This window comes from Eumetopias jubatus, unplaced genomic scaffold, assembly GCF_037043125.1.
Source record: "Eumetopias jubatus isolate StellerSeaLion01/CBP00866 unplaced genomic scaffold, mEumJub1_p1.0 scaffold_10, whole genome shotgun sequence".
Taxonomy (NCBI): Eukaryota; Metazoa; Chordata; class Mammalia; order Carnivora; family Otariidae; genus Eumetopias; species Eumetopias jubatus.
The window spans coordinates 28,569,427-28,593,799 of record NW_028274816.1 but is presented as its reverse complement, the minus strand read 5'-3'; the positions used below and the strand labels follow the sequence as shown (position 1 = coordinate 28,593,799).

The 24,373-nt window shown below is 44.9% G+C and overlaps 1 protein-coding gene across 13 annotated transcripts in view; it reads left to right on the top strand.

Moving 5' to 3' along the window:
- ADAT1 (adenosine deaminase tRNA specific 1) overlaps positions 1–24,373 on the top strand; it is a 49,898-nt gene that overhangs the window by 9,412 nt on the left and 16,113 nt on the right. For 5 of the 13 annotated variants that reach the window (XR_015769149.1, XR_015769148.1, XR_015769147.1 and 2 more), the window contains exons 8-11: positions 1,224–1,369; positions 2,825–2,924; positions 11,465–11,551; positions 14,278–14,532. Coding sequence is in view for 5 of the 13 variants with exons in the window: in XM_088027493.1 (XP_087883619.1) it covers positions 1,224–1,369; positions 2,825–2,924; positions 11,465–11,551; positions 13,678–13,810 (466 nt within the window). In the remaining 8 variants the exon portion in view is untranslated. The other 8 variants (XM_088027493.1, XM_028093321.2, XM_088027496.1 and 5 more) reach the window with 6 other exon arrangements.

The following is a 24,373-nucleotide window of genomic DNA, read 5'->3' as shown; positions in this document are numbered from 1 at the left end:
ATATCACTACTGTAATTTTTAAAAACCATCAACGTCATTGTCTTTAAAAGATTAAAGACAAAGGATGATCACTCAAATGTGTCTTCCTAAAGAAGGGCAGCCAAGCCCAGTTAAGGCTGTGGTAAATGAGGGCAGAGTGAGGCCATGGCCAGGGGAGGCCTGTCGTGTCGGATGCAGTGCTCCCGAGGCCGAATCCAGGGAGCACACCCACTAATTCCACTCCAGGGGGGTGTACCCAGGAGAAATGAAAATGTGCATCCACATAAAAACTTGTACGTGAATGTTTAGCAGTATCAGTCACAAGAGCCACAAAGTGAAACAGCCCAGATGTGCATCAGCTGGTGACTGGATAAATGAAAGGTGATAGACTGTTAAACTGGGTTATCAGCCCCAAAAAGGAGCGAAGCCTGGCTCAAGCTACGACACGGATGAGCCTTGAAAGCTCTGTGCTAAGTGGCAGGAGCGGCATAGTGTATGATTTGATGGTGTGAAATGTCCAAAATGGGCAAATCCAGAAGTAGATTGGTGGGTGCTGGAGAAGGGTGTGGGGAGTGACTGCTGATGGGTGCAGGGTTTCTTATCAGGGGTGAAAGGTGATAAACTTAGATTGTGGTGAGAGTGGCACAATTCTGTGAATATAGTAAAAAAACAAACAAAAAACCCTTGAATTATTCACTTAAAATGGATGAATTATGTGGTATCCACTATATCCCAATAAGATGTTTTCAACGAAAGCACCCCTTTGTCCAAGACACTTTCTGTGTTTTCCCTGCTTTCCCTATTCTGAGGCTTTATAGCTGCTGTCCATTTGGTTCCAGAGCAGTGTCATGTTGGCCTCTAGATGGTATGAAAGACCCAAGAGGGAAAAACGAAGCTTTTATATTATAGGAGAGTCTTGGTTTCTGGTGTGTTTGGAGGATTCCCTAGGAAACAGATGCCAACAAATTAATATTTCTGTTTAAGGGTTTGAAATCTTTCAAAGCCAGTAGCAGGACTGGAGTTTAGAGTCCCTGAAGTCACTGAGAGGCGGTGACTCAGCTCATCGTTTTCACTTCAGAGAGATAGGAAGGGATCTTCCTCCGGCTGTAAGGCTCATATGATCTTGATTCTGTTCTGTCACACCCTCTCACCGAGACTCAGGTGTGTTGAAGGGGTCCACGGGCCTACACACTGTGTTCCTTGAGGAGCGTGCCTGAACTGAGTGCATTTTCCCTCACATTTAGGTGTCGGAACGTCTCAGCGCTACCCAAAGGCTTTGGAGTTCAGGAAGTGAAAATAGAGCAGTCAGGTTTCCTGTTTGAACAGAGCCGCTGTGCGGTGCAGGCAAAAAGGGCTGATGGCCCCGGCCGACTTGTTCCTTGTGGTGCAGGTAAGGTATTTGCGTTCCGCTTGCCCTGGAGTAACTTTTCCCCAGACGGTGGAGTGGCCTGGGAGGGGTTGCATCCATCCAGCAGGAAGGCAGCTTGTTACCTGAGTCATCAGTAATGTAAGCTTGACCACCATGAGGCAGGTTCATGCTCGAGCAACTTTCTCATCCTGCCTTAGCCTGAGGTTCTTCGTCTTCAGATAAGAATATCATTTTTTAAACATTTAGTCCAATTAGTAAAATGGGCAAAAGGCCTGAACAGACATTTCCTCAAAGAAGACATCCAGATGGCTAACAGACACATGAGAAGATGATCAACATCACTCATCATTGGGGAAATGCAAATAAAAACCACAATGAGATATCACCTCACGCCTGTCACAATGGCTAAAATCAACACAAGAAACAAGTGTTGGCAAGGATGTGAAGAAAAAGGAACCTCCTTGTACTGTTGTTGGTGGGAATGCAAACTGGTGCAGCCACTGTGGAAAACAGTTTGGAGGTTCTTCAAAAAATTAAAACTGCCCTATGATCTAGTAATTGCACTACAGGGTATTTACCCTAAAAGTACAAAAACACTCAGAGGAATACATGCACTCCTGCGTTTATTGCAGCATTATTTACAATAGCCAAGATATGGAAGCAGCCCAAGTTCACATCAACTGATGAATAGGTAAAGGAGATGTGGTGTATATACACAGTGGACTATTGCTCAGCCGTAGAAGAAAATGAAATCTTGCCATTTGGAACAATGTGGATGCAGCTAGAGTGTATTATGCTAAGCAAAATAAGTCAGAGAAAGACATACCATATTATCTCACTCATATGTAGAATTTAGGAAACAAAACTATCAAAGGGAAAAAAGACACAAACCAAGAAACAGACTTTTTTTTTTTAGATTTTATTTATTCATAAGAGAGAGTGTGCACAAGCAGGGGGAGATGCAGAGGGAGAGGGAGAAGCAGACTCCCTGCCGAGCAGGGAGCCTAATGTGGGACTCGATCCCAGGCCCCAGGGATCATGACCTGAGCCGAAGGCAGATGCTTAACTAAGTGAGCCACCCAGGCGCCCCAAGAAACAGACCCTTTAACTGTAGAGAACAAACTGATGTTACCAGGGGCGAGGAGTGAAAGAGGAAATGAGGGTTATAAGAGTATGCCTATGATAAAAAAAATACGTCATTTCCTTATTAGGATTGTTATGAGGATTAAATGAGAAATCCTGTTTCATGCATTGACTGTGTGCCCAGCATATAATAAGGGCTTAGTGGTTATTAGGTCTTCTAATGAAGATGATGAATGATGAACCACTTTAATATTACTATATTCTGGAGGCCAAGCATCGGAGTGGCAGCCACTGACTCTGATCTGGATAGAGAGGGAAATATTTTTGTGAAAACACTTCTGACGTTCACGGGAAACTGAACAGTTTTAACTCCAAAATCTTTTTTTTTCGTAGCCATCAGCTGGAGTGCAGTTCCTGAGCAGCCGCTGGATGTCACTACCAATGGTTTTCCGCAGGGAACAACAAAGAAAGCAATCAGGTGCCTCCAGGCCAGGTACAACCATAATGGGGCAGAAGGAGATGGTGGTTGTGCAGGCACCCTTTACCACTATCTAATTCCAGAACATCTTCATCACCCCAGAAAGAAACCTTGCACCTGTTAGCAGTCATTCCCTAGGCTCTACTCCAGCCCCTGACATCCATGAATCGGCTTTCTGTCTCTGTGGATTTGTCCACTCTAGACATTTCACTACATGAAATCATATGGTATGTGGCTTATTTTACTTAGCATAAGGGTTTTTTTTTTTTTTTTTTAAGATTTTATTTATTCATTTTGACAGAGACCGCGAGAGAGGGAACACAAGCAGGGGGAGAGGGAGAGGGAGAAGCAGGCTTCCCTTGGAGCAGGGAGCCCGATGTGGGGCTCGATCCCAGGACCCCGGGATCATGACCTGAGCCGAAGGCAGACACTTAACGACTGAGCCACTCAGGCGCCCCTTAGCATAAGGTTTTCAAGGCTCATCCCTGTTGTAACATGTATCAGTCCTTCATTCCTGTATACCATTGTGTGGATCTGACTACTGCTTTTTGTTTATCCATTCTTCTCGATGGACATTTGGTTTATTTCACTTGCGTGCTATTAGAACTGGTGCTGCTGCAAATTTTTATATAATGACCTTTTAGGTGGACATATGTTTTCAATTCTCTTGGGTATACCTTGGCGTGGAACTGCTGAGTCCTGTGATAACCTTGGGTTTTTTTTTCTTTTTTGAGGAATTGCCAAACTGTTTGCCACAGCACCTGCACCATTTTAAACTCCTACCAGCAATGTATGAGTCTCAATTATCCTACATCCTTTACCACACTCATTATTGTCTGTCTTTTTTTTTTTAAAGATTTTATTTATTTGAGAGAGAGAGAGAATGAGAGAAAGAGCACATGAGAGGGGGGAGGGTCAGAGGGAGAAGCAGACTCCCCGCCGAGCAGGGAGCCCGTTGCAGGACTGGATCCAGGGACTCCAGGATCATGAGCTGAGCCGAAGGCAGTCGCTTAACCAACGGAGCCACCCAGGCGCCCTTGTCTGTCTTTTTGGTTGTAGCCACCCTAGTGGGTGTGATGTGCTATCCCATTGTGATTTTGATGTGCCTTTCCCTGATAACTGTTCGAGCTTCTTTGGATGTTGAGCATTTTTTTCATATCCTTACGAGCTATCTGTATATCTTCTTCGGAGAAATATCTATTCTGATCCCTTTTCATGTTCTTAAACTTGGTTTATTTATCTTTTTATTGTTGAATTGAAAGATTTCTTTATATAATCTGGATGCTAGTCTTTTATCACATACATATTTGAACATATTTTCTGCAGTTCTGTGGGTTGTCTTTTCACTTTTTGAAAGGGTCCTTTAAAGCACAAAAGTTTTAAATTTTGATGAAGTCAGTCAGTTTTATCTTTTTTTCTTTGATGGTTTATGCTTTTAGTGTCACAGGTAAGAAACCATTGCCTGATTCAACGTCACAAAGATTTGCTCAGTTTTCTTCTCATAGTTTTATAGTTTTAGTTCTTAGGTTTATGACTTTGACCCATTTTGAGTTAACTTTTCTATAAGGCATGAGGAAGGGGTTCAACTTCATTCTTTTGCGTGGGGATATCCAGTTGTCCTGCCACCATTTTTTTGGAAAGACTGTTCTTCCCCCTGGAAGATTTTGAAAAGAACACTTTCTTGGGCTTTACCACTAGGGATTCTGGTTTCATTAGGTCAAGCTTGGAACCCAAGAATCATTTGTGAAGCTCCACAGTGATTGGACTGGCAAAAAGGGCACCATGAAAGCAGGATTTTTCATCTTCAGATTGGCTTTTACTGAAATGTAGAGCATGTAGTCTGCTGGACACGGGACTCCCTTTGTATTTGAAGTTCATGCATTCGCCTCACTGGTTTTTCTTTTTCCAACTGTTCAGATGATCCCACTCTGCTTTTCCTTCCCCGTAGTCTTTAATCGCCTGAGGGTGGGAGGGGCTGCCGGGGAATGGCCTCTCCACCAAAGGCATTTACATCTTGGGTCAGTGAGCTGCCCCTGAGTGACTTTTATAGGATCCCACCATTTACAGGTACAGTTAACCCTTGAACAGTGGAAGGTTTAGGGGCGCTGACACCCCTTGCATTTGAAAATCCATGTATAACTTTTGATTTCTCAAAACCTTAACCACTAACAGCCTGCTCTTGACTAGAAGCCTTACTGATAGCATAAACAGTTGATTAACATATATTTCATATGCTGTATGTATTGTATACCGTATTTTTTTTTAAAGATTTTGTTTTTGACAGAGACACAGCAAGAGAGGGAACACAAGCAGGGGGAGTGGGAGAAGGAGAAGCAGGCTTCCCGCCGAGCAGGGAGCCCGATGTGGGGCTCGATCCCAGGACCCTGGGATCGTGACCTGAGCCGAAGGCAGACGCTTAACGACTGAGCCACCCAGGCGCCCCCCGTATTTTTTTTTTTTTTTTGAGAGAGAGTGCACGCACGTGCATGAGTTGGGGGGAGGGACAGAGGGAGAGGGAGAGAGCATCTTAAGCAGGCTCCACACCCAGGTGGAGCCCGTTGTGGGGCTCCATCGCACGACCCTGAGATCATGACCTGAGAAGAAATCAAGAGTCAGACACTTAACTGACTGAGCCACCCAGGCTTCTCCTTACATACTATATTCTCACCATAAAGTAAACTAGAGAAAAGAAAGTGTTATTTAAAAAATTACAAGGAGGGTGCCTGGGTGGCTCCAGATCATGATCCCAGAGTCCTGGCATCGAGCCCCCGCATCTGGTTACCTGCTCAGCAGGGAGTCTGCTTCTCCCTCTCCCTCTGCCCTCCCCCCTGCTTGTACTCTCTCTCTCAAATAAATAAATAAAATCTTTAAAAAATTATAAGGAAAATACATTTACAATACTGTATTTATTGGAAAAAATCCTGTGTAAGTGGGCCCTGTGCAATTCAAAGCCATGTCATTCAAAGGTCAACTGTAGTTCTTTTCACTCTGAGTTGTTTTTCCATCTCTTTACTATTTTCTCATAAAAAGTTGTAATTAAAGTTTACAGGTGGATTTGTTTCTTTTTGATATGCTTATTTGCTGGCCTCAACATAGACAACAGTAACAACTTACATGTCTTTAGACTATTTTTTTTAAGTGTCTTTTTTTTTATTATTATGTTAGTCACCATACAGTATTTGATGTAGTGTTCCATGATTCTTTAGACTTTAAAAAAGAAAGTTTTGTTCTTCGCAGCCACTAACCAGGGTTGAAATGGTCTAGTCTGCAGAGTGAGTGATAGTTACAAAATTAGGGGTGGAGATTTTGGATCATTTCCTCCCCAAGCGCCTCTGAACTTCGGGCCACTGTTTACGTCTCTCAGGGGACTAGCTTTTAGCCACAGACCAGGGTGTGTGGGCAGGGCGGGTCGTACCTTCACAGGGACCACATTTCCTGCAAAGTCCTGGCTCTGCGCACAGGCAAGCAGCAGCCCCACTCAGCTGACTGTGGCTGCGGTTTGTGCTTTGCTCTTTGCTCGGGTACCAGTGCTCTTCTTGCCTAGGAATCCATGCCCTCTTTTACCTTCAAAGCTCAGCTCATCTACCCCTGCCTTCTGGCTCACAATTACCATCCTCTTTTCAAATTCCTGTAGTGCTGTTCTTCCGGCTTGTCCCAATATGTTGGTGCTCTCTGTTGACTGGAAGCACTTCACGTTCCCACACTCGCTCTGTCTCCAGTTATCCACGTGACTCTGGACAGGCCAGTTGCTCTCCGGGCCTCCGCACGTGCGTCTCTGTCAAATGAGGATGTTGGAGTAGACGATCTGAGGCCTCTGACAGGTTGTAGATGTCTCTCTGTTTAGAAGGCAGACACTCCGTACCGGGAGGAAGTGGAGCGGGGAAAGAGCAGAAGCTTTACGGTTCAAGAGACTGACATTTAATTCCTGGTTCGCTTTCTCCCCAGGGTGTGACCTTGGGCACATTACCTCTCTGAGCCTCCGTTTCCTCACATGTAGAGCAAGGGGAACTAAAAGTATGAGTCACCCATGAATGTGGTGAGAAGTGCCAGTGAATGTGGTGCAGGCTTGCAGCAAACACCTTGTCAAGATTGATTTCTCCTTCCTTTGCCCAGAGAAGCTTCATACTCTGTGGAAGAGTCAGTTTCTTCTGTTCTAAAGACTCACAGGGTTTTTCATTGCTCATTCCCTCGTGCTGGCATCCTGGGACCACCTTCTTTAGAACTGTGGGGAATATGAACACGGACTGTGATGTTAGAGACATTTAATATACTAATGCAATAGGAAAAGAAAATATTTCATTTAAGTCCTTGTGTTCTTTTACACACAATGCAATAATAACAGACACCAGGTAAAAGACCCTCATTTTCAAGAAGCTTCATTTTACTCTTAAGTGTCAAATTCTCTTCCCGTCCCAGAGCATCCCGGAGAGATCATTACATGCCTTATTGGATTATAAAAGAAAAGGATGAGGGATTAAAAAAAAAAAAAAAAGACACCTAAGTGCATCTGAGTTTGTTAAAGATATGGCCAGATTAAGAATACCAATGTAGGAGCGCCTCAGTGGCTCAGTCGGTTAAGCATCTGCCTTCCACTCAGGTCATGATCCCAGGGTCCTGGGATCGAGCCCTGTGTTGGGCTCCCTGCTCAGCAGGGGTCTCCTTCTCCCTCTTAGTCTTCCTCTTCTCTCTCTCTCAAATAAATCTTAAAAAAAACAATGTAAATGTATAATTTTTAAGAAATTATACATGTGTGTATAGCTTTCCTGGCTCTTTGATGCACCAACCAGCAATGTTAACGACCTCACCAGGAAGAACCTAGTATCCAAGAGTGTAATCCTTGCTGCTGAAAGGAACCAGGGCTTCTTGGAGAGTGGCGGCTGCCAGGATGGCTGTGGATGATTGTTGTGCTCCATAGATGACCTGAGTGGTTACTATTGAGTAGGTCTCGTTGACGGAGGAATTACTAGAATGGTCACTCTGTTCTGCTGTTGAATAGAACTTAAAAAGGTCTTATTTCTCTGGAGGGAGCTCTTTTTTTCAGCAGAGGAGAGGTTCCCAGCATCCCCCTTTTGTCTTTATAGGTATAATACCTTAGCATTACTCACAAGGCCATTGACTTAGGCCGAAAACATTGATATGAGAAAGGCCTATTTGTTCCTCCAGAAGGAAGAATGTTGGAACCATTTACAGAACTGGTCTCAAGAAGCTGTTAAGCTCCCGCTGATGGCTTCTTACAGGGACCCTGGAGGCCTTGACATTTCTCTACAATGTTGGTAGTAAATCGAGTCCTTTAGGGCTCCTTCCAGTGTGGTTTAAGTGATGTGTTTCTTTAACAAACCTTGATGTGGAGCCATCTCCGGCTCCAGATGGGCATGGTTGATTGCTAAGGTTTCTTGTTTTGGTGGATGCTTCATTAATGCTCTGTAAAAATAAAGCCAGACATTTTGCATAGTTGCACATCAGTGGCCCCTGGGCTGTAGCAAAAGTTTCAGGGACTCACCTCTCAGCGTTTCAAGGGGAAGCGCGAGTGTCTGGGCAAGACACTTAGTTTATTTTTGCTGATTTATTTTGCTGATTGTGGGTGGGTGAGGTGGGCAATGGAAATGTTGAGTCTGTAAGACTCTCTAGGCTTCCTGAGCAATAAGGTGTGTGGTCCCGTCTCCTAAAATGATGAAACAGACTCAGAAATATGAGAACAAACTGGTGGTTACCAGAGGGGAGGGGAGGGAGGGGATGGGTGAGAAGAGATGAAAGGGATTAAGAAGGACAGACTTCCAGGGGGCGCCTGGGTGGCTCGGTTGCTGAAGCTTCTGCCTTCGGCTCGGGTCATGCATGATCTCAGGGTCCCGGGATCAAGCCCCACATCAGGCTCCCTGCTCCTCTGGGAGCCTGCTTCTCCCTCTGCCCCTCCCCCAATTTGTACTCTCTCTCTCTCTCTCTCTCTCTCTCTCTCTCTCAAATAAATGTTAAAAAAAAAAAGGACAGACTTCCAGTTATAAAATAAGTAAGTCATGGGGATGAAGGGTACAGCATGGGGGGTACAGTCAATAATACTGTAATAACTTCGTGTGGTGACAGAAGGTAACTATGCTTACTGTGATGAGCATTTCCTAACATATGTAATTGTAAAATCACTACGTTATACACCCGAAACTAATATAATATTGTAAGTCAACTCTACATCAATTTAAAAAAATCGCCATGGGGCACCTGGGTGGCTCAGTTGGTTGAGTAGCTGACTCGATTTCAGCTCAGGTCATGGTCTCAGGGTCCTGGGATTGAGCCCCGTGTTGGGTTGTGTGTGTGTGCACGTCCGTGCATACTCTCTCCTCCTCTCTCTGAAATAAATAGATCTTTAAAAAATAATCACCATCTTGGAGGTTAGCTACCACGATGCTATTTTAAGTAATTTCTTTTTACTTCATTTTCTGGTCACTGCTGTTAGTTTTTTGTTTTTCCCTGTTGCAGTTAATGTTTGTATCCAGCAACCTTGTTCACTCTTATTATTATCCTAATTTATCTGGAAATCCTTTTGCATTTTTTTTCAATGTAAACGATCTTTTGCAAATAGTATTTCCTTTCCAACCCACCATTCCTTTAATTAATTAATTTTTTTCTTGACTTACTGTCGTGGCTAGAACTGACAATGTCACAAACATCGGCAAATAATGACTTTGGTTTTTGTATTTTAATCCTTACACCGTTTATTTCTTGTCTTACTGGCCAGAGTCTTCTGTGTAACATTGTATAAAAGCAGGGCCCTTATCTTATTCTTGATTTTAAGGACATGAATTGCCTGCAGCTTTTTATAGACACCCTTTTTGAACGTAAATACTGTCTTTCCTAGTCCTCTAGGAACTCTAACAAATGCTTCTCTGAGTGTTTTTTCTCACAATTTTTAAAAAAGATTTTATTTATTTATTTGAGAGAGGGAGAGGTAGAGCACGAGCAGGGGGAGGAACAGAGGGTTAGGGACAAGCAGACTCCGCACTGAGCATGGAGCCCGACACGGGGCTTGATCTCCCAACCCTGAGACCATGACCTGAGCCGAAATCAGGAATTGGCGCTTAACCGAGCCACCCACGCGCCCCCCTTTTTTTTTATTTTTTAAGATTTTATTTATTTATTTGAGAAAGAGAGGGAGTTTCTTACAATTATATTACATTTCTCCTTTAATCTGGTAACAAAATAAGTTTCATTAGTTTTTTGGCTTTGGGTTTTTTGTTTGTTTGTTTTTTAATGTTAAAGGAACCGTATATTCCCAAGTGCCAGTTGCCACTCGAGCTCAGTTAAGACCCATGGGGAGCAGCTTGTGAGGGCTAAGTAGCCTAGGTGTCAGCCAGGTGAGGGAACTTTTTGACAGACCGGACACTTCCCTATTTCCCATATCCCCGTTTGGCCATAGTGTCCAAGCTGATGATACAGTCTGTGAGCACGGCGAAGGCTGTGCTGTATAAAGAGGAGACCACCCCTTGTTGGCACACACGCTTCCGTACTCTAAATCTGCTCGTGAACTGTGTAAGGGAGGGAAAGGAGGCTTGGATGGCATGGATGGGCAAAAGCAGGAAGGCCCCGATGGGCTGGTGGCCAGGTGGACTGGCCACACTCACTTCCCCTGATGTTCCAAACTATGGCCTGCATGAAGCTTCATGGTAGAAGCAAAGGACTGGCCTCAAAGGCCCACAGTGCCCAGAGGAGAGTCAGTCCAGCGCTCGTCCGAGTGGACTTTATGACCGCAGTTCACACAGGGAGTGGCACTCGAGTCTGAAACCATTGCAGTGTCTTGAGCAGTATTACCCACAAGGCCAGCTCCCTGGAAAAGAGGTAGCCTGGTGTGGCTGGTAGGTGTCTTGGGGGAGCTTAGTAAAGCCACCTCTGTCTTTACCCCACTTGAGCCTGTCCCCTTGATGATTTCACTGCTGATGGCACATTTTTTCTTTTTTAAGATTTTATTTATTTATTTGACAGAGAGAGAGACAGCGAGAGAGGGAACACAAGCAGGGGGAGTGGGAGAGGGATAAGCAAGCAGGCTTCCCGCCAAGCAGAGAGCCCGATGCGGGGCTTGATCCCAGGACCCCAGGATTATGACCTAAGCCGAAGGCAGACGCTTGACGACTGGCCACACAGGCTCCCCCTGGTGACACTTTTTTTTTTTTTTAAGATTTTATTTATTTATTTGACAGAGAGAGACAGCGAGAGAGGGAACACAAGCAGGGGGAGTGGGAGAGGTAGAAGCAGGCTTCCTGCGGAGCAGGGAGCCCGATGTGGGGCTCGATCCCAGGACCCTGGGATCATGACCTGAGCCGAAGGCAGACGCTTAATGACTGAGCCACCCAGATGCCCCCCCTCCGATGACACTTCTTAAGATGAGATTCCTTTTTTTCTCTTCACCCAAATCAGATCTTCGATATTCTGCATGTGAAGAACAGGTGGAAATGGGGGCTCTGGTGCGTTCAAACCTAAGAAAGCTCCGTGTGAAGCCTGGCATCTCTGATAGGGGCTGGTACATGTTAAACACTTCTAATAAATCCTCTTTGTCATCTGTTTCCACACAGATCCCGAATCAGCAAAGTGGAACTCTTTAGATCATTTCAGAGACTGCTAAGCAGTATTTCAGAGGACAAGTGGCCAGACTCCCTCAGGTGACGCTGTGGACCCATGTTGTTTCATCTTTAGGAAGCTTTGTGGGTTAATTCTGGCTTACGAATGGCAGGAAGCTTTGGCAGGAGTCCGTGGGCACTTAACTACCACCCGTGGGCTCCTCTCTCCCCGGGGCCTTGATTGCAAACGCAGATCTGAGGTGTGCAGGGTGGGTGGCCTAGTGGTGCAGAGTTACAGAGGCCTGGAGGGGGGTATTGGGGCTTGGCCCATTCCAGGCTCTCCTTTCACCCTCCTCCAGAGGGAGAGCGAGGCGGATACATGAGTGTGTGGGGAGCAGTAGAGTCTGCTAGGAACGTCACTCTCTTCTCTTTCTCTTTTGTTCACATCACTGGTTGTGAGCTGCAGCTTCACGATTGAAATTGCTCCCAAGCAGGAGCATAGAGAACTCTAAAACTGCTCCGGGGGCAGGTGGGTGGGGGCAGTTCAGACACTAATACCCAAGGTCATTGCCCTCACTTCCTACACAGACGCAAGCTGTTCACACTTCTGACCACCACCTCCAAACTGGGGGGTTCCCACTACCTTCTTAGGTTCAGTTGTTCTCTGGAACAACTCATGTATATAGGAAAGCATTATACTGAACAATTACTTTGTATTGTAAAGAATATGAATCAGGACCAGCTAAAAGAAGGGACATGTAGGGCAAGGTCTGAGAAGGTCCCAAACACAATCTGTGTCCTCAGGATGTGTCACCACCCCCTCAGCACATCACTGTGTATCACTAGCCAGAAGGGGGACCCAAGTTTCGGTGTACGGAGGTTTTACTGTGGTTTCATTACGTCAGCCTGACTGAATAGTTGGCCACGTGATGTGACTGAACTCATGCACCATCTCCCCCTCAGGTCAGGAGGGCAGACTGATAGCACAGGCCCCACTGGACTCTGGTTAGTCTTTCTGGCATGGCCAGCCCCATCCTGATCTGTCTCAGGCCCACCAGGAGTTACCTCTTTAAGTGTAAATTCAGGTGTGGTCAGAGGGGTCCACCATGAAGAACAAAGACATTCCTACCCCCGGGGAAATTGAGAGGGTGAGGTGGTTCCCTGAAGCAACTGGCAACAAGACCTGCCAAATTCTTTATCATATAGCCGTGGGGAAGGTAAGGTATTGCTAGAAACTTCTCTGTGAAGAAGCTGTCCCCTGGTTACTACCACCGTGCATACTGCAGTCAGTAATGATGCCCTGCAGTCAGTTTGGTCAGTGGTCTGTTTGCTCATTTTTTGTCTGGAAAAATGAATCAAACTAACCAGGGGGTTCCAGACATTTTGTGTGTCAGTGAAAACAAATCTGAACTGAGGTCAGGGGAGACTTTATTCAGAAGGATCATTGCAGTTAGAGAGGGGCTGTTACAGCTACAGCAGGACTGATGCCAAAGCAAGGACACGGAGGTCGTATGGTTTATAAGCCTCTAGGGCGGGCGGGTAGGAGTCTTCCTTTCTGGGGAGTGGTCAGCAAGCCTAGGAAGAACTGGGCAGGGGACATGGGATGCGCAGTCAGTGTGAGGGGTACAGGTGGACAGGAAATGTCTTTTCTTGAGATCAGTCTGTTCTCGGTGGGGTGTGGGGGGTACTTTGTTAAGGGGTCACTACACATTCTGATGCGCGCTCAGGCTGAGGGTGGGTCAAAGTTCAGGACCTGGGAGAAGGACAGAAGCATAACTAATGTTGGTCAAGGAAGCAAGAATTTTGTCCAGATTGGTGTGTGGGTAGAAACAGTTCAGCTAGTTATTGAGACAGAATGGGAGTTTGGAGGGTCCGTCATAGGTAGACCTAGGGGGCATCCATGAGTCTTATAGGGAAGGGGACTTATTTGCAGTAAGCCATCTCCCAGAACACTTAAACCAAAAAGTAGCTATTCCTGTTTTATCTGATTCCACCAGGAGCAGACAAGACTAGCATTGTTTATTATCACCTGTTTCAATCCATGTTGCTTTCTGGTGAATTTCCTACAATGGAGAGAGAGTTGGTGTAGGAAAGCATATCAAAATCTTCCCGTTCCTAGGTCTCTTCCTAGGTCTCTGGTTAGAAATCTGTCCGGCTCCTAGCTCAGTTGGCCACCATGCTGAGCTGATCACTGAGAACCTGTGTGCTTGCTGGTGTGTGTGCATTAGGATGCGGAAGCTGGAGACGTACCACGAATACAAGGAGGCCGCATCTGCTTACCAGGAAGCCTGGAGTGTGCTCCGAAAGCAGGCCTTTGGATCTTGGATCAGAAACCCACCAGATTATCACCAGTTCAAATAAGAAGGGCAAACTGCAACAAGCTTGTTGGTAGCAGAGTGTTTTCCAGCTGTCCATACTGGACTGCTGCTTCCTTTGTGCTAGACAAGCCTTAGCTTTTCTTGAGGCCGAGTCAGAAAAAAAAAAAAAAAAGAAAAGGTCTGCCATCTACCAGAGTGACCTGTCTCTTCGGACAGAATTCTGGATCGTGGAACAATCTATCCTTGATTGAAGTAGCTCCCTCTGCTAAAATGGCATCTGGCTGATGACCTTGGCATCTGTCCTAACTTGTGTGTTATTGCTTCTCTAAAATACGGAAAAAGAATTTGGAACGTGATGCTTTAAAAGGACTCTGCAGTAGCTCCATTTTGTGTTCCTACATTGATTTGGCAAGTATTTATGGGGCTGAGATGATGTTCAAATCTCTGCAAGTTTTAGAGCTTCCTTTGGCGTAGTAGACATGTTTTGTATACCCAGCCTTTCTTCCTTAGGGGAGCCACCCTATCCTGCTCTACCCATGGGACTTGGTTGAAGCAAACCTTACTCCCTGGCTGTAGGAATGGGAGCCAGCCCTGGACAGTCCCGGAACTGTGTGAGAGCTAGCAAGAAAGAGTCTCCTCTTGTACCAGGAACTGTAAGGGCCACCACACAGAGACGGGCAGCTTGAGAATGAAGGCAAGAACGAAGGAAACCAAAATCTGCTCCCGTGACCTTGTCCGGATGCCAGTGCCCACCCTGGACTCCAAGTATGTGAGATAAAATTGTATTGTTGTTTTGGTTAAGCCTGCTTGAGTAGATTTTCTGTGGCTTTCAACTGAAAGAGTTCTGTCTAAAAGGCCAACAGTCCGTATAGCAGATCAGCAGCAGACCTAGCAACCCGTCCTGTTATAACCAACATCTGATATTTAACTCTCAACCTCTCCACACCCTAAATTACTGACATAAAGGGACTTTCTCCCTGTTGGGATTATTCAAGATCCTTCTCAAAGTTCTTCAGCATTTTTGTATAGTATATTTTTTCAGCATTTTTGTATAGTATATATTTTTTTAAGATTTTTATTTTTATTTTTTATTTTAATTCATTTTAGTTAACATATCCTGTATTATTAGTTTCAGAGGTAGATTTTAGTGATTCATCAGTTGCAGAGAATACCCAGTGCTCATTACATCAGGTGTGCCCTCAATGCCCATCCCCATTACCCCATCCCCCCACCTCCTTAAGATTTTATTTTTAAGTAATCTCTGCACCCAACGTGGGGCTCAAACTCAAAACCCCGAGATCAAGAGTCATGCACTCCAATGACTGAGCCAGCCAGGTGCCCTGTCATTTTTGTATAGCTTTGAATGTTTTTTTAATAACAGCTTTATTGGAATATAATTTACATTCCATACAATTTACCCATTTAAACTATACAATTTAGTGGCTTTTAATATATCCACAGAGTTGTACAACCATCACCACAATCAATTTTAGAGCATTTTTGTTATAAATGGGGGAGGGGACACCCATCAACCCAGTAGAGTACCCATTTGCAGCCACTCCCCATTTTCCCTCAATCCCACCCCCACCCCAGCCCTAGAGCAACCAGTGGCCTACTTTCTGTCTCTAGGGATTTGCCTATTCTGAACATTTCATATAAATGGAATCATAGAATATGTGGTCTTTTGTGACTGGCTTCTCTCAGTTAACGTAATGTTTTCAAGATTCATGATGTGATAGCGCGAATCAGTAGCACAAATCGGTACTATATTCCTTTCTATGGAATAAAAGTAACATCCAGTGTATGGATGTATCACATCTTATTTATCCAGTCATCAGTTGATGGGCACTTGGGTGGTTTCCACTTTTTGGCTATTGTGAATAGTGCTGCTATGAACCTTCTTGTACCAATTTGTGTGTGAACATACGTTCTTAAAATTTTTTTTTAATGACAGAAGTAATACATGTTTGTCCTAACAAATTATCCTTGAATTTTTTCATAAGAAATTTTTTATTTTTTTATTTGAAGATTTTATTTATCTGAAGGAGAGTGAGAGAGAGAGAGGTGGGGAGAGAGAATTTGAAGCAGACTCTGCACTGAGCACAGAGCCCGACATGGGGCTCGTTCCCACAGCCACGAGATCATGACCTGAGCTGAAACCAAGAGTCGGATGCTTAACCAACTGAGTCACCAGGCGCCCCAAGAAATCTTTGTAGATAGCAGGAAAGAAAGGCAAAAGCACCACTCCCTGAAGGCCAGGCTCTCCCATATGCTGCTTTAATTGGGGAGATTTTTTTGCCTGACCCCAAATCCCATGTTTATGAAGGCAGTTAAGGTAACAACCAGCAGGAGCTTTTATCCACAGATTGTGCTTCTCTGTGTCTTACGAGATACTATTTAAAGGATAAAGATTTGTATGAGAATGTCAGGAGGGTAATGTCTTTTTGTTCTGAAGGTTTATGGTAAATTTGTCAAATCAATACCCCAAAAAAAACCCTAAACACAAAAACCACCCCTACATTTAGACCTCAGAGCAAAAACTGGGAAAATCCTGAAAGCTTCATATACAAGGCAGCTTCACCTTGGGCTCCACCTGTTTTCTCAAGACCTGAAAGGGGTGCTCAGACATCAAACTTCCTGCATTTTACTTTAATCTCTTAAAACCCTTATAACCTCACCTATGCCTTAACCAACTGAGCCACCCAGGCGCCCTAACCTCACCTATGCCTTAAAAATCACCTCTCTGAAATATTGGCAGGTTATCAAATTTCATACATTTAATTAGAACATGTAACTGCTTCTAATTTTTATTTTTTTATTTAAATTCAATTAACATATAGTGTATTATTAGTTTCAGAGGTAGAGTTCAGTGATTGATCAGTCTTTTTTTTAATATTTTATTTATTTATTTAAAAGAGAGAGCAAGAACAGGGTGAGGGGCAGAGGGAGAAGCAGGCTCCCCCCTTAGCGGGGGGCCCAGTGAGGTGCCTGATCCCAGTACTCCAGGATCATGACCTGAGCCCAACCAACTGAGCCACCCAGGTGCCCCTCATCAGTCTTATAAATACCCAGTGCTCATTACATCACATGCCCTCCTTAATGCCCATCACCAGTTACCCCATCCCTCCCACCCTCCCTCCAGCAACCCTCAGTTTGTTTCCTAGAGTTAACAGTCTCTTATGGTTTGTCTCTCTTTCTGATTTCGTCTTGTTTTATTTTTCCCTCCCTTCCCCCATGATCCTCTGTTTTGTTTCTTAAATTCCACATAGGAGTAAAATCACATGATCGTTGTCTTTCTCTGATTGACTTATTTCGCTTAGCATAATACCCTCTAGTGCCATCCACATTGTTACAAGTGGTTAGGATTTCATTTTTTTGGTAGATGAGTAGTAGTCCATTGTGTATATATACCACATCTTTATCCATTCATCTCTTGATGGACATCTGGGATCTTTCCATAGTTTGGCTATTGTGGACATTGCTGCTATATATATTGGGGTGCAGGTGCCCCTTCAGATCACTACATTTGTATCTTTGGGGTAAATACCCAGTAGTGCAATTGCTGGGTCATAGGGTAGCTCTATTTTCAACTTTTTGAGGAACCTCCGTACTGTTTTCCAGAGTGGCTGCACCAGCTTGCATTCCCACCGACAGTGTAGGAGGGTTCCCCTTTCTCGGCATCCTCGTCAACATGTGTCATTTTCTGACTTGTTAATTTTAGCCATTCTGACTGCTGTAAGGCGGTATCTCATTGAGGTTTTGATTTGTATTTCCCTCATGCTGAGTGATATTGAGCACTTTTTCATGTGTCTGTTGGCCATTTGGATGTCTTCTTTGCAGAAATGTCTGTTCACGTCTTCTACCCATTTTTTGATTGGATTTTTTTGTTCTTTGGGTGTTGAGTTTGATAAGTTCTTTATAGATTTTGGATACTAGTGCTTTATCTGATAAGACATTTGCAAGTATCTTCTCCCATCCTGTTGGTTTTTTTTTGTTTTGTCGACTATTTTCTTTGCTGTACAAAAGCTTTTTATCTTGATGTCAAGTCCCAATAGTTCATTTTTGCTTTGTTTCCCTTGCCTTTGGAGACATGTCTAGCAAGAAGTTGCTGCGGCCAAGATCGCTGAGGTTGCTGCCTGTGTTCTCTAGGATTTTGGGTGGATGCTTCTAATTTTTATTTTTAAATTTTTTTTAAAGACTTTTATTTATTCATTTGAGACAGAGAGATACAGAGAGAGACCATGAGCAGGGGAAGTGGCAGGGGGAGAGGGAGAAGCAGACTCCCCGCTGAGCCAGGGAGCCTGACCTGGGGCTTGATCCCAAGACCTGGAGATCATGACCCGAGCAGAAGGCAGACGCTTAACTATCTGAGCCACCCAGGTGCCCCAGATGCTTCTAATTTTTAAATTCACTTTTTTTCTAATCCTTTTAAAACGTGTTGTAGAAAATTTTAAATGGACACAAAAATAGAAAACAGTGCAGTGAACCCCCATGTACACATCCCCAGGACTTATCAACCGCTGGCTTCATGCTGTTGTTACCTGATCTGTTTTTCCCCTGCCCCCTCCAGTTGTTTTTCTTGGAGCTTTCTTTCTTTCTTTTTTTTTTTTAAAGATTTTATTTATTTATTTGACAGAGAGAGCGAGCGAGAGCAGGAACACAAGTAGGGGGAGTGGGAGAGGGAGAAGCAGGCCTCCGCCTCCCGCAGAGCAAGGAGCCCAATGCGGGGCTCGATCCCAGGACCCTGGAATCGTGACCTGAGCCGAAGGCAGACGCTTAACAACTGAGCCACCCAGGCGCCCCTTCTTGGAGCTTTCTAAAGCAAATCCTAACCATCCTATTTCACCCAATAAAATTAACAGCAATTCCTTAATACCTAATTTGCACTCTGTGTTTGCTTTTCCCCTGTTGTTTCAAAAATGCCTTTTGACTACTGATTGGTTCAACTTAGGATCCAAAAAAAAGTTCCACACAATGATTGATTTGTCTCTTCTCTCACTAAATATGTAACACTTCACTTTCCTTCTTATGTTTAACAAATGGGTCATTTGTCCTGGGTAATAGCTCACTTGCTAGATTTGGCTGCCTATTCCCTCCCAGTGGTTTTTTTTTTTTTAAAGATTTTATTTATTCATTTGAGAGAGCGAGAATGAGAGAGAGAGAGAGAGAGCACATGAGAGGGGGGAGGGTCAGAGGGAGAAGCAGACTCCCTGCTGAGCAGGGAGCCCGATGCGGGACTCGATCCCGGGACTCCAGGATCATGACCTGAGCCGAAGGCAGTCGCTTAACCAACTGAACCACCCAGGCGCCCCTCCCAGTGTTGTTTAACAGTTTCCTCTTTCCCCATATTTCCTCCAAATTTGCGGTTACGTGTAGAGGCTTGGTCAGATTCAGGTTCAGCTGATTTGACATGAAAACTTCTTAGGTGGGGATGCCTGGGTGGCTCAGTCAGTTAAGCACCTGCCTTTGGCTCAGGTCATGCTCCCAGGGTCCTAGGCTTGAGTCCCACATCAGGCTCCTTGCTCAACCAGGAGTCTGCTTCACCCTCTCCCTCTCCTTCTGCCCCTACCCCCAGCTCGTGCTCTCTCTCTCTCTCTCTCAAATAAATGAATAAAATCTTACAAAAAAAAAACAACTTATTAGGTCATTCTGCATACTTGTGTTGCATAATATAAAGAGGAACATCTGGTTGCTCCACGCTCAGTGCCTGAGCAGGGGGTTCAGTGGTGGCAGCCTTGTCTGTCCCACCGTGAAGTTCCCTGTCATCCTTTCACCTAATGGTTTTAGCAGCTGAGTCAGGGATCTCCAAGACCACACTCAGGTTTGATGAATCAGTGGACAGCCTCACAGAATGCAGCAAAGCTGTTGTAGTTACTGTTTATTTCAGTGAAAGGGTACAGACTAAAAAGTTGGCAAAGAGAAAAGGCACCCAGGCTAAGTCCAGGAGAAAACAGATGCAAGACTCCAGTTGTCCTCCCTGTATTAACCATGTGTGCCTGATGCTTTGACATCTGGGGCCTCACTTACCCTCAAGAGACCGCCCCTAGGAGTCTAGCCAACTCCCAGAGATAGTAAAAGATTCCGACCACACACTCCAGAGCTCATAGCCCAGCCACCTGCTGTGTGGGGCTCTCACACTCTGGGCCACTCTCCACCCCAGGTCCAGGTGCCAGAAAACCAGGGACAGCCCTTGTGCCTCAGACACCACTGAAATGAGTCAAACTAGCCAATCCCAAGTCTGCTTACCCTGCCCCATCCCGCCCTTCCCCCTTATGATAACACATCTGGCCCACATGTCCTCGCTCCCTCTGCCTCCTGACCAACTCTGGTGCTTCTCTGTCAGAAGGAAGAGCTCCTTGTGGGCCAGCATGTCCTCTCCTCCTACATTTTCAAACTCTCTCCCAGTGGACTTGCACACATGGCACTTAATGCTTCCAGCGATGTGGGTGACCGTACAGGCAGAGTGCTGCCAGCCGGACCTCGGGTGCTGCTGACGCGCTGCTTGCGCAGCCCACACCCCATAACCTCAGTGATCTAGCCCAAAATGTCAGGAGTGCTGAGGTGGAGAAACCCTCATGGAGGGATTGTGTTTTAAAGTCACTTGAGGGGGGTGGCGCCCGGGGGGCTCAGTCGTTAAGCGTCTGCCTTCAGCTCAGGTCATGATCCCAGGGTCCTGGCAATCCGAGCCGCATCGGGCTCCCTGCTCAGCGGGGAGTCTGCTTCTCCCTCTGCGTCTGCCCCTCCCCCTGCTCCTGCTCTCTCTCTGAAATAAATAAGTAAAATCTTTAAAAATAAATAAAGTCACTTGAAATCACTCCCTTGTAGTTACTGCTCCAAATCTACACACAGTTAACTGTTTCATTTTGCTTTTTTTTTTTTTTTTGGCAGGGGGTGGCTTTTCAAAAAATTATGTAAAATATTTAGATGATTCCAAAGTTAAAACCAGTAAAAACTCAGGGGAAAAACAAGGTACATTCAAAGAGGTCTCCCGTCCTCTCCCTCCGCTGTTTGTCCCTTGGCCCAGCACTGACCAGCCATTTTTATTAGTTGTTAGTGGACATTTCATTCATTCTTTTTGAAATGCTCTCTGAATAGTCTCCATACAGTATTTTGTGTTTTCGCCAGGGTATCTTTTGGATGGATTCTTAGAAGTGGGATTTGCTGGGTCAACAGGTAAATGAACATATAATTTTTCTTTATTGAAATCCATCTTCAAGGTTCTGTTTCTAAATACAGTGAGTAGAAAAAAAAAAAGAAAAAGCAAAATGCAGGACAGCATTAGTACATTCCATTTCAATAAAAAAGAAGGATGAGAAGTTTACCTCTGTATTTTGCTTGTATATGCGAAACTATCTCTGACTCGATACAAAGGCAGGGCCCATGGGGAGGGCCCAGGAGCGGGAGGGAGACTTCTCACCGAATACCCCTTATATTTTGTTATTTTAAAATTTTGAACCATGTTAATATCCTCGTGCTTGTTCTAGAAATTTAGAAAATGAGAAAAAGTCTATTTTAAACAGTCAAAACCCCAGGAAATACCCAGAAGTGACATCATATAGGGAAGAGAGACTCTCCAACCTATTTTAGGCAGCTCTGCTTGTAATTCCACAGACTCATCTAACAGACCGTCTTCTGAAGTTTGGCTCCTGAGGGGCGTGTACGTTTCCAGCGTTGCTTCTTTGTTCTGGGTTCACAAGTGGATTCTAATGTTATGTCTGTGGGCGCCTAGTTTTTATTCTTTTTCTTTAGAATTTTTAACATGCGGCTTGATTGAAATAATTGTGTGTATACATATATTCCATGCAGTCATTTCTGCCTGAAAGCACAGGGCTAACTGCCTCGTTTTATGGAGTTTGCTGGTGCCAAGCATTAGCTCACTGTCTAGGGAAAGGAAGCTACTACGGAGAAAATGACCCGTCCTGGCTGCTTGGAAGAGAAGCAGGCCCCGTCTGATTTGGTTGTGTCTGTGGCTAGTGGAAAGCAGCCTGCACCTGGACCTTGGCAACCTTTGTTGGCTTGGAGACAGTGTTCCGAGCAAGCCTTCGCCCAACTTTTCCACTTTCTAAAACCCAGTTTCCTTGCAAGCTAGTTAAGTGGCTATGAGGACACCGTTAGATTTTCAACTATGCCTGTCCTCTTGGGAGGCTGGGTCGGGAAGCCAGATGAGCTGGGAAGAGGAGGCCCCGCACAGCAGGAAGGTGACGGGCACTAGGAAGCGGCTTCTCAGTAGAAAGTGTACACATGTGCTCGCTTGCAAGGGCTCGGGCAGTTCTTCCCATAGATGCAAAGGCAGCCATCCTGAAGGAGAGGTGGGACACAGAAAGAGCCAAGAAAGCAGTTATGTTGAAGAAAACTTGATTTTCCAGAAAGAAGCGTTCTTTTTGTACCACATGCTGAGGAATCATAGTTGGCCTTCAAGTCTTGTAAAACGTAAATCCGTTTAAATCTAAATGTGTCTGTACTGTGGTTAAGACTGACTTCCTGGAAGGCTGTCCACATGGATCCAAAACAAATCTTAAGTGGTACTTGTGGTCCAAAAAGGGGAGGAAAATCTGCAGAGACATGCTTCACGGCTGCAGGCAAGGTTGCATGCGTTCAATTTTTAGTTCTTAAAACCGGGGCCCCAAAACTAGTCTAGGGGGATAGAAATCAAAGAGTAGTTGTTGCCTGGTGGGGAATGGGGGATGAGGGTTGATTGGAAAAAGGCCTAAGGGGACTTCCAGGATTATGGAAATACTCGTTTTGATGGAAGTGTTGATTACAAGGGTGTAAACATTTGTCAAAATTTATTAAACTCTACACTGAAGATCTGTGCATTCTATTGTATGTCATTATACCTCAACTTAAAAATGTAAAAACAAACAAACCCTAGTCCTGTTATTTGGTATTGTAGAATAAACTTTGATCAGGATATTCAAGTAATTATGTTCTAGTACCAACTCTGCCCCTCCTTGATATGTGGATGTGGGGAAAGTAATCTGACTTCTAACCTGTCACCTTTTCTACCAAATGAGGTCCCAGCAATTAGGATGCTTGGTTTTCTCAACTGTGATGTAGGATTTCTCATAAAAATCCTTAATTGCGTCAATAATGCAAAGAGAAATTTTCTCCAGGAACCTGAGTGCATTGATGCTTTGAGATACATATGGCCTCAGTCATGTTGGTGACAAGAGAGATGGAAATAATTCTTGTCGTAGCTAGTAACTTGGGTTCTGAATTTGGGTGTGGATTTTTTGTCCCTTATACAAGTGAGCCAGCAGGAGGTAGAAACCAGCTTTTAGCACTAAGCATGTTCAGTACTGTGTTTCAATCTCCAAATTCAACAAAGTGTCTTAAGAGGAAAAAGGCAAAGACAGAGAGTCACTCCCAGTGGGGACCCAGGCTGCCAAATGTTGGTCTCAAGCACATGTTCCCTGAACTTGGGCTTGGCTCCAAGAGGAGAAGAGCTCACAATGGAAACAGTGATGGCTATTTGCTCAGGCAGCCGAGAGAATGAAAAGCGCATTGAAACCCAGCAATGTCTCCATGGGGAGAGGTACGGTGGGCCCCTTCGTGGTGAAACCAACCTGTCAACAGAGCAGGATAACAGAGCCCATTCCCAGCATCTTCCTTCAGTTCAACAAGACCTTTCTGTGCAACCTCAGGAGATCTCTGAGAAGTTCTGCTGCGGGCACCCGAAGCTTTGTTCAACAATTGGTGCACGCTCAATCCAGTTCACCCTGTCTTGGTTGAATTAGATTCTGTTAATTGAGACAAAAGAGCTCCTCTCGAGGTATATTCCCTCATCGCCGCCAAGATTTCACCCGATTCCTTTTTTGTTGCTATGACCGTGGACTATTTTGACCTCCAGTGAGTACCTTTTCAGCTGGTATTTCCTTTTTCTTTTTTTTATATAATTTTTTTAAAATTTCAAATAATCTCTAAGACCAACACGGGACTCGAACTCACAACCCTGGGATCAAGAGTCCCATGCTCCACCGACTGAGCCAGCCAGGTGCCCCTTAGCTGATATTTTCATGCCACACTTTTTGTTCTTCCGTTTATCCAGCGCCATTGTGAACACCCTTCTGTCTTAGCCCGTCCGTAACTGCCAGGCAGAGAAACCAGCTGGCAGCGGGAGAATCTAGGCTTCGGGGCGACAGAGTGGCAGCACGGTCTCAACCAGGCTCCGGACGACAGCGCCCACTCACCTGTGCTGACACGGGCCGACCAGACGGTGTCTCCCACCTCTTGGCGTCCTTCACAAAAGATGAAGGCCCACATGGGTTAGTATGTTGTTTGCATATGCTTTGAAGGAATTCTGTTCTAAAATAAAGGATGGTGCAGAAACTGTGGTGCAGGGGTTGCAAACCCAAGTATTTCCAGGAGTAGAAAACTTAAAGTAGGTGGAGTGAACTGAGAAGCGTATTCCTTGTCCAGTGAAGAGCCATTATTTTGTTCCAACTGATTGTCATCAGATCTTAAGAATTTTTTCAGGAGAAGCAGGAAAGTTGGATTGTTACATACATGTCTGGGGGCCACGTAGAGACCCAGGCCTTCAGTGCGTATCCTCTGGTCTAGCAGAACAAGGATGGATTTTGGCCATTGGCCTGAGTCAGAACTCTGG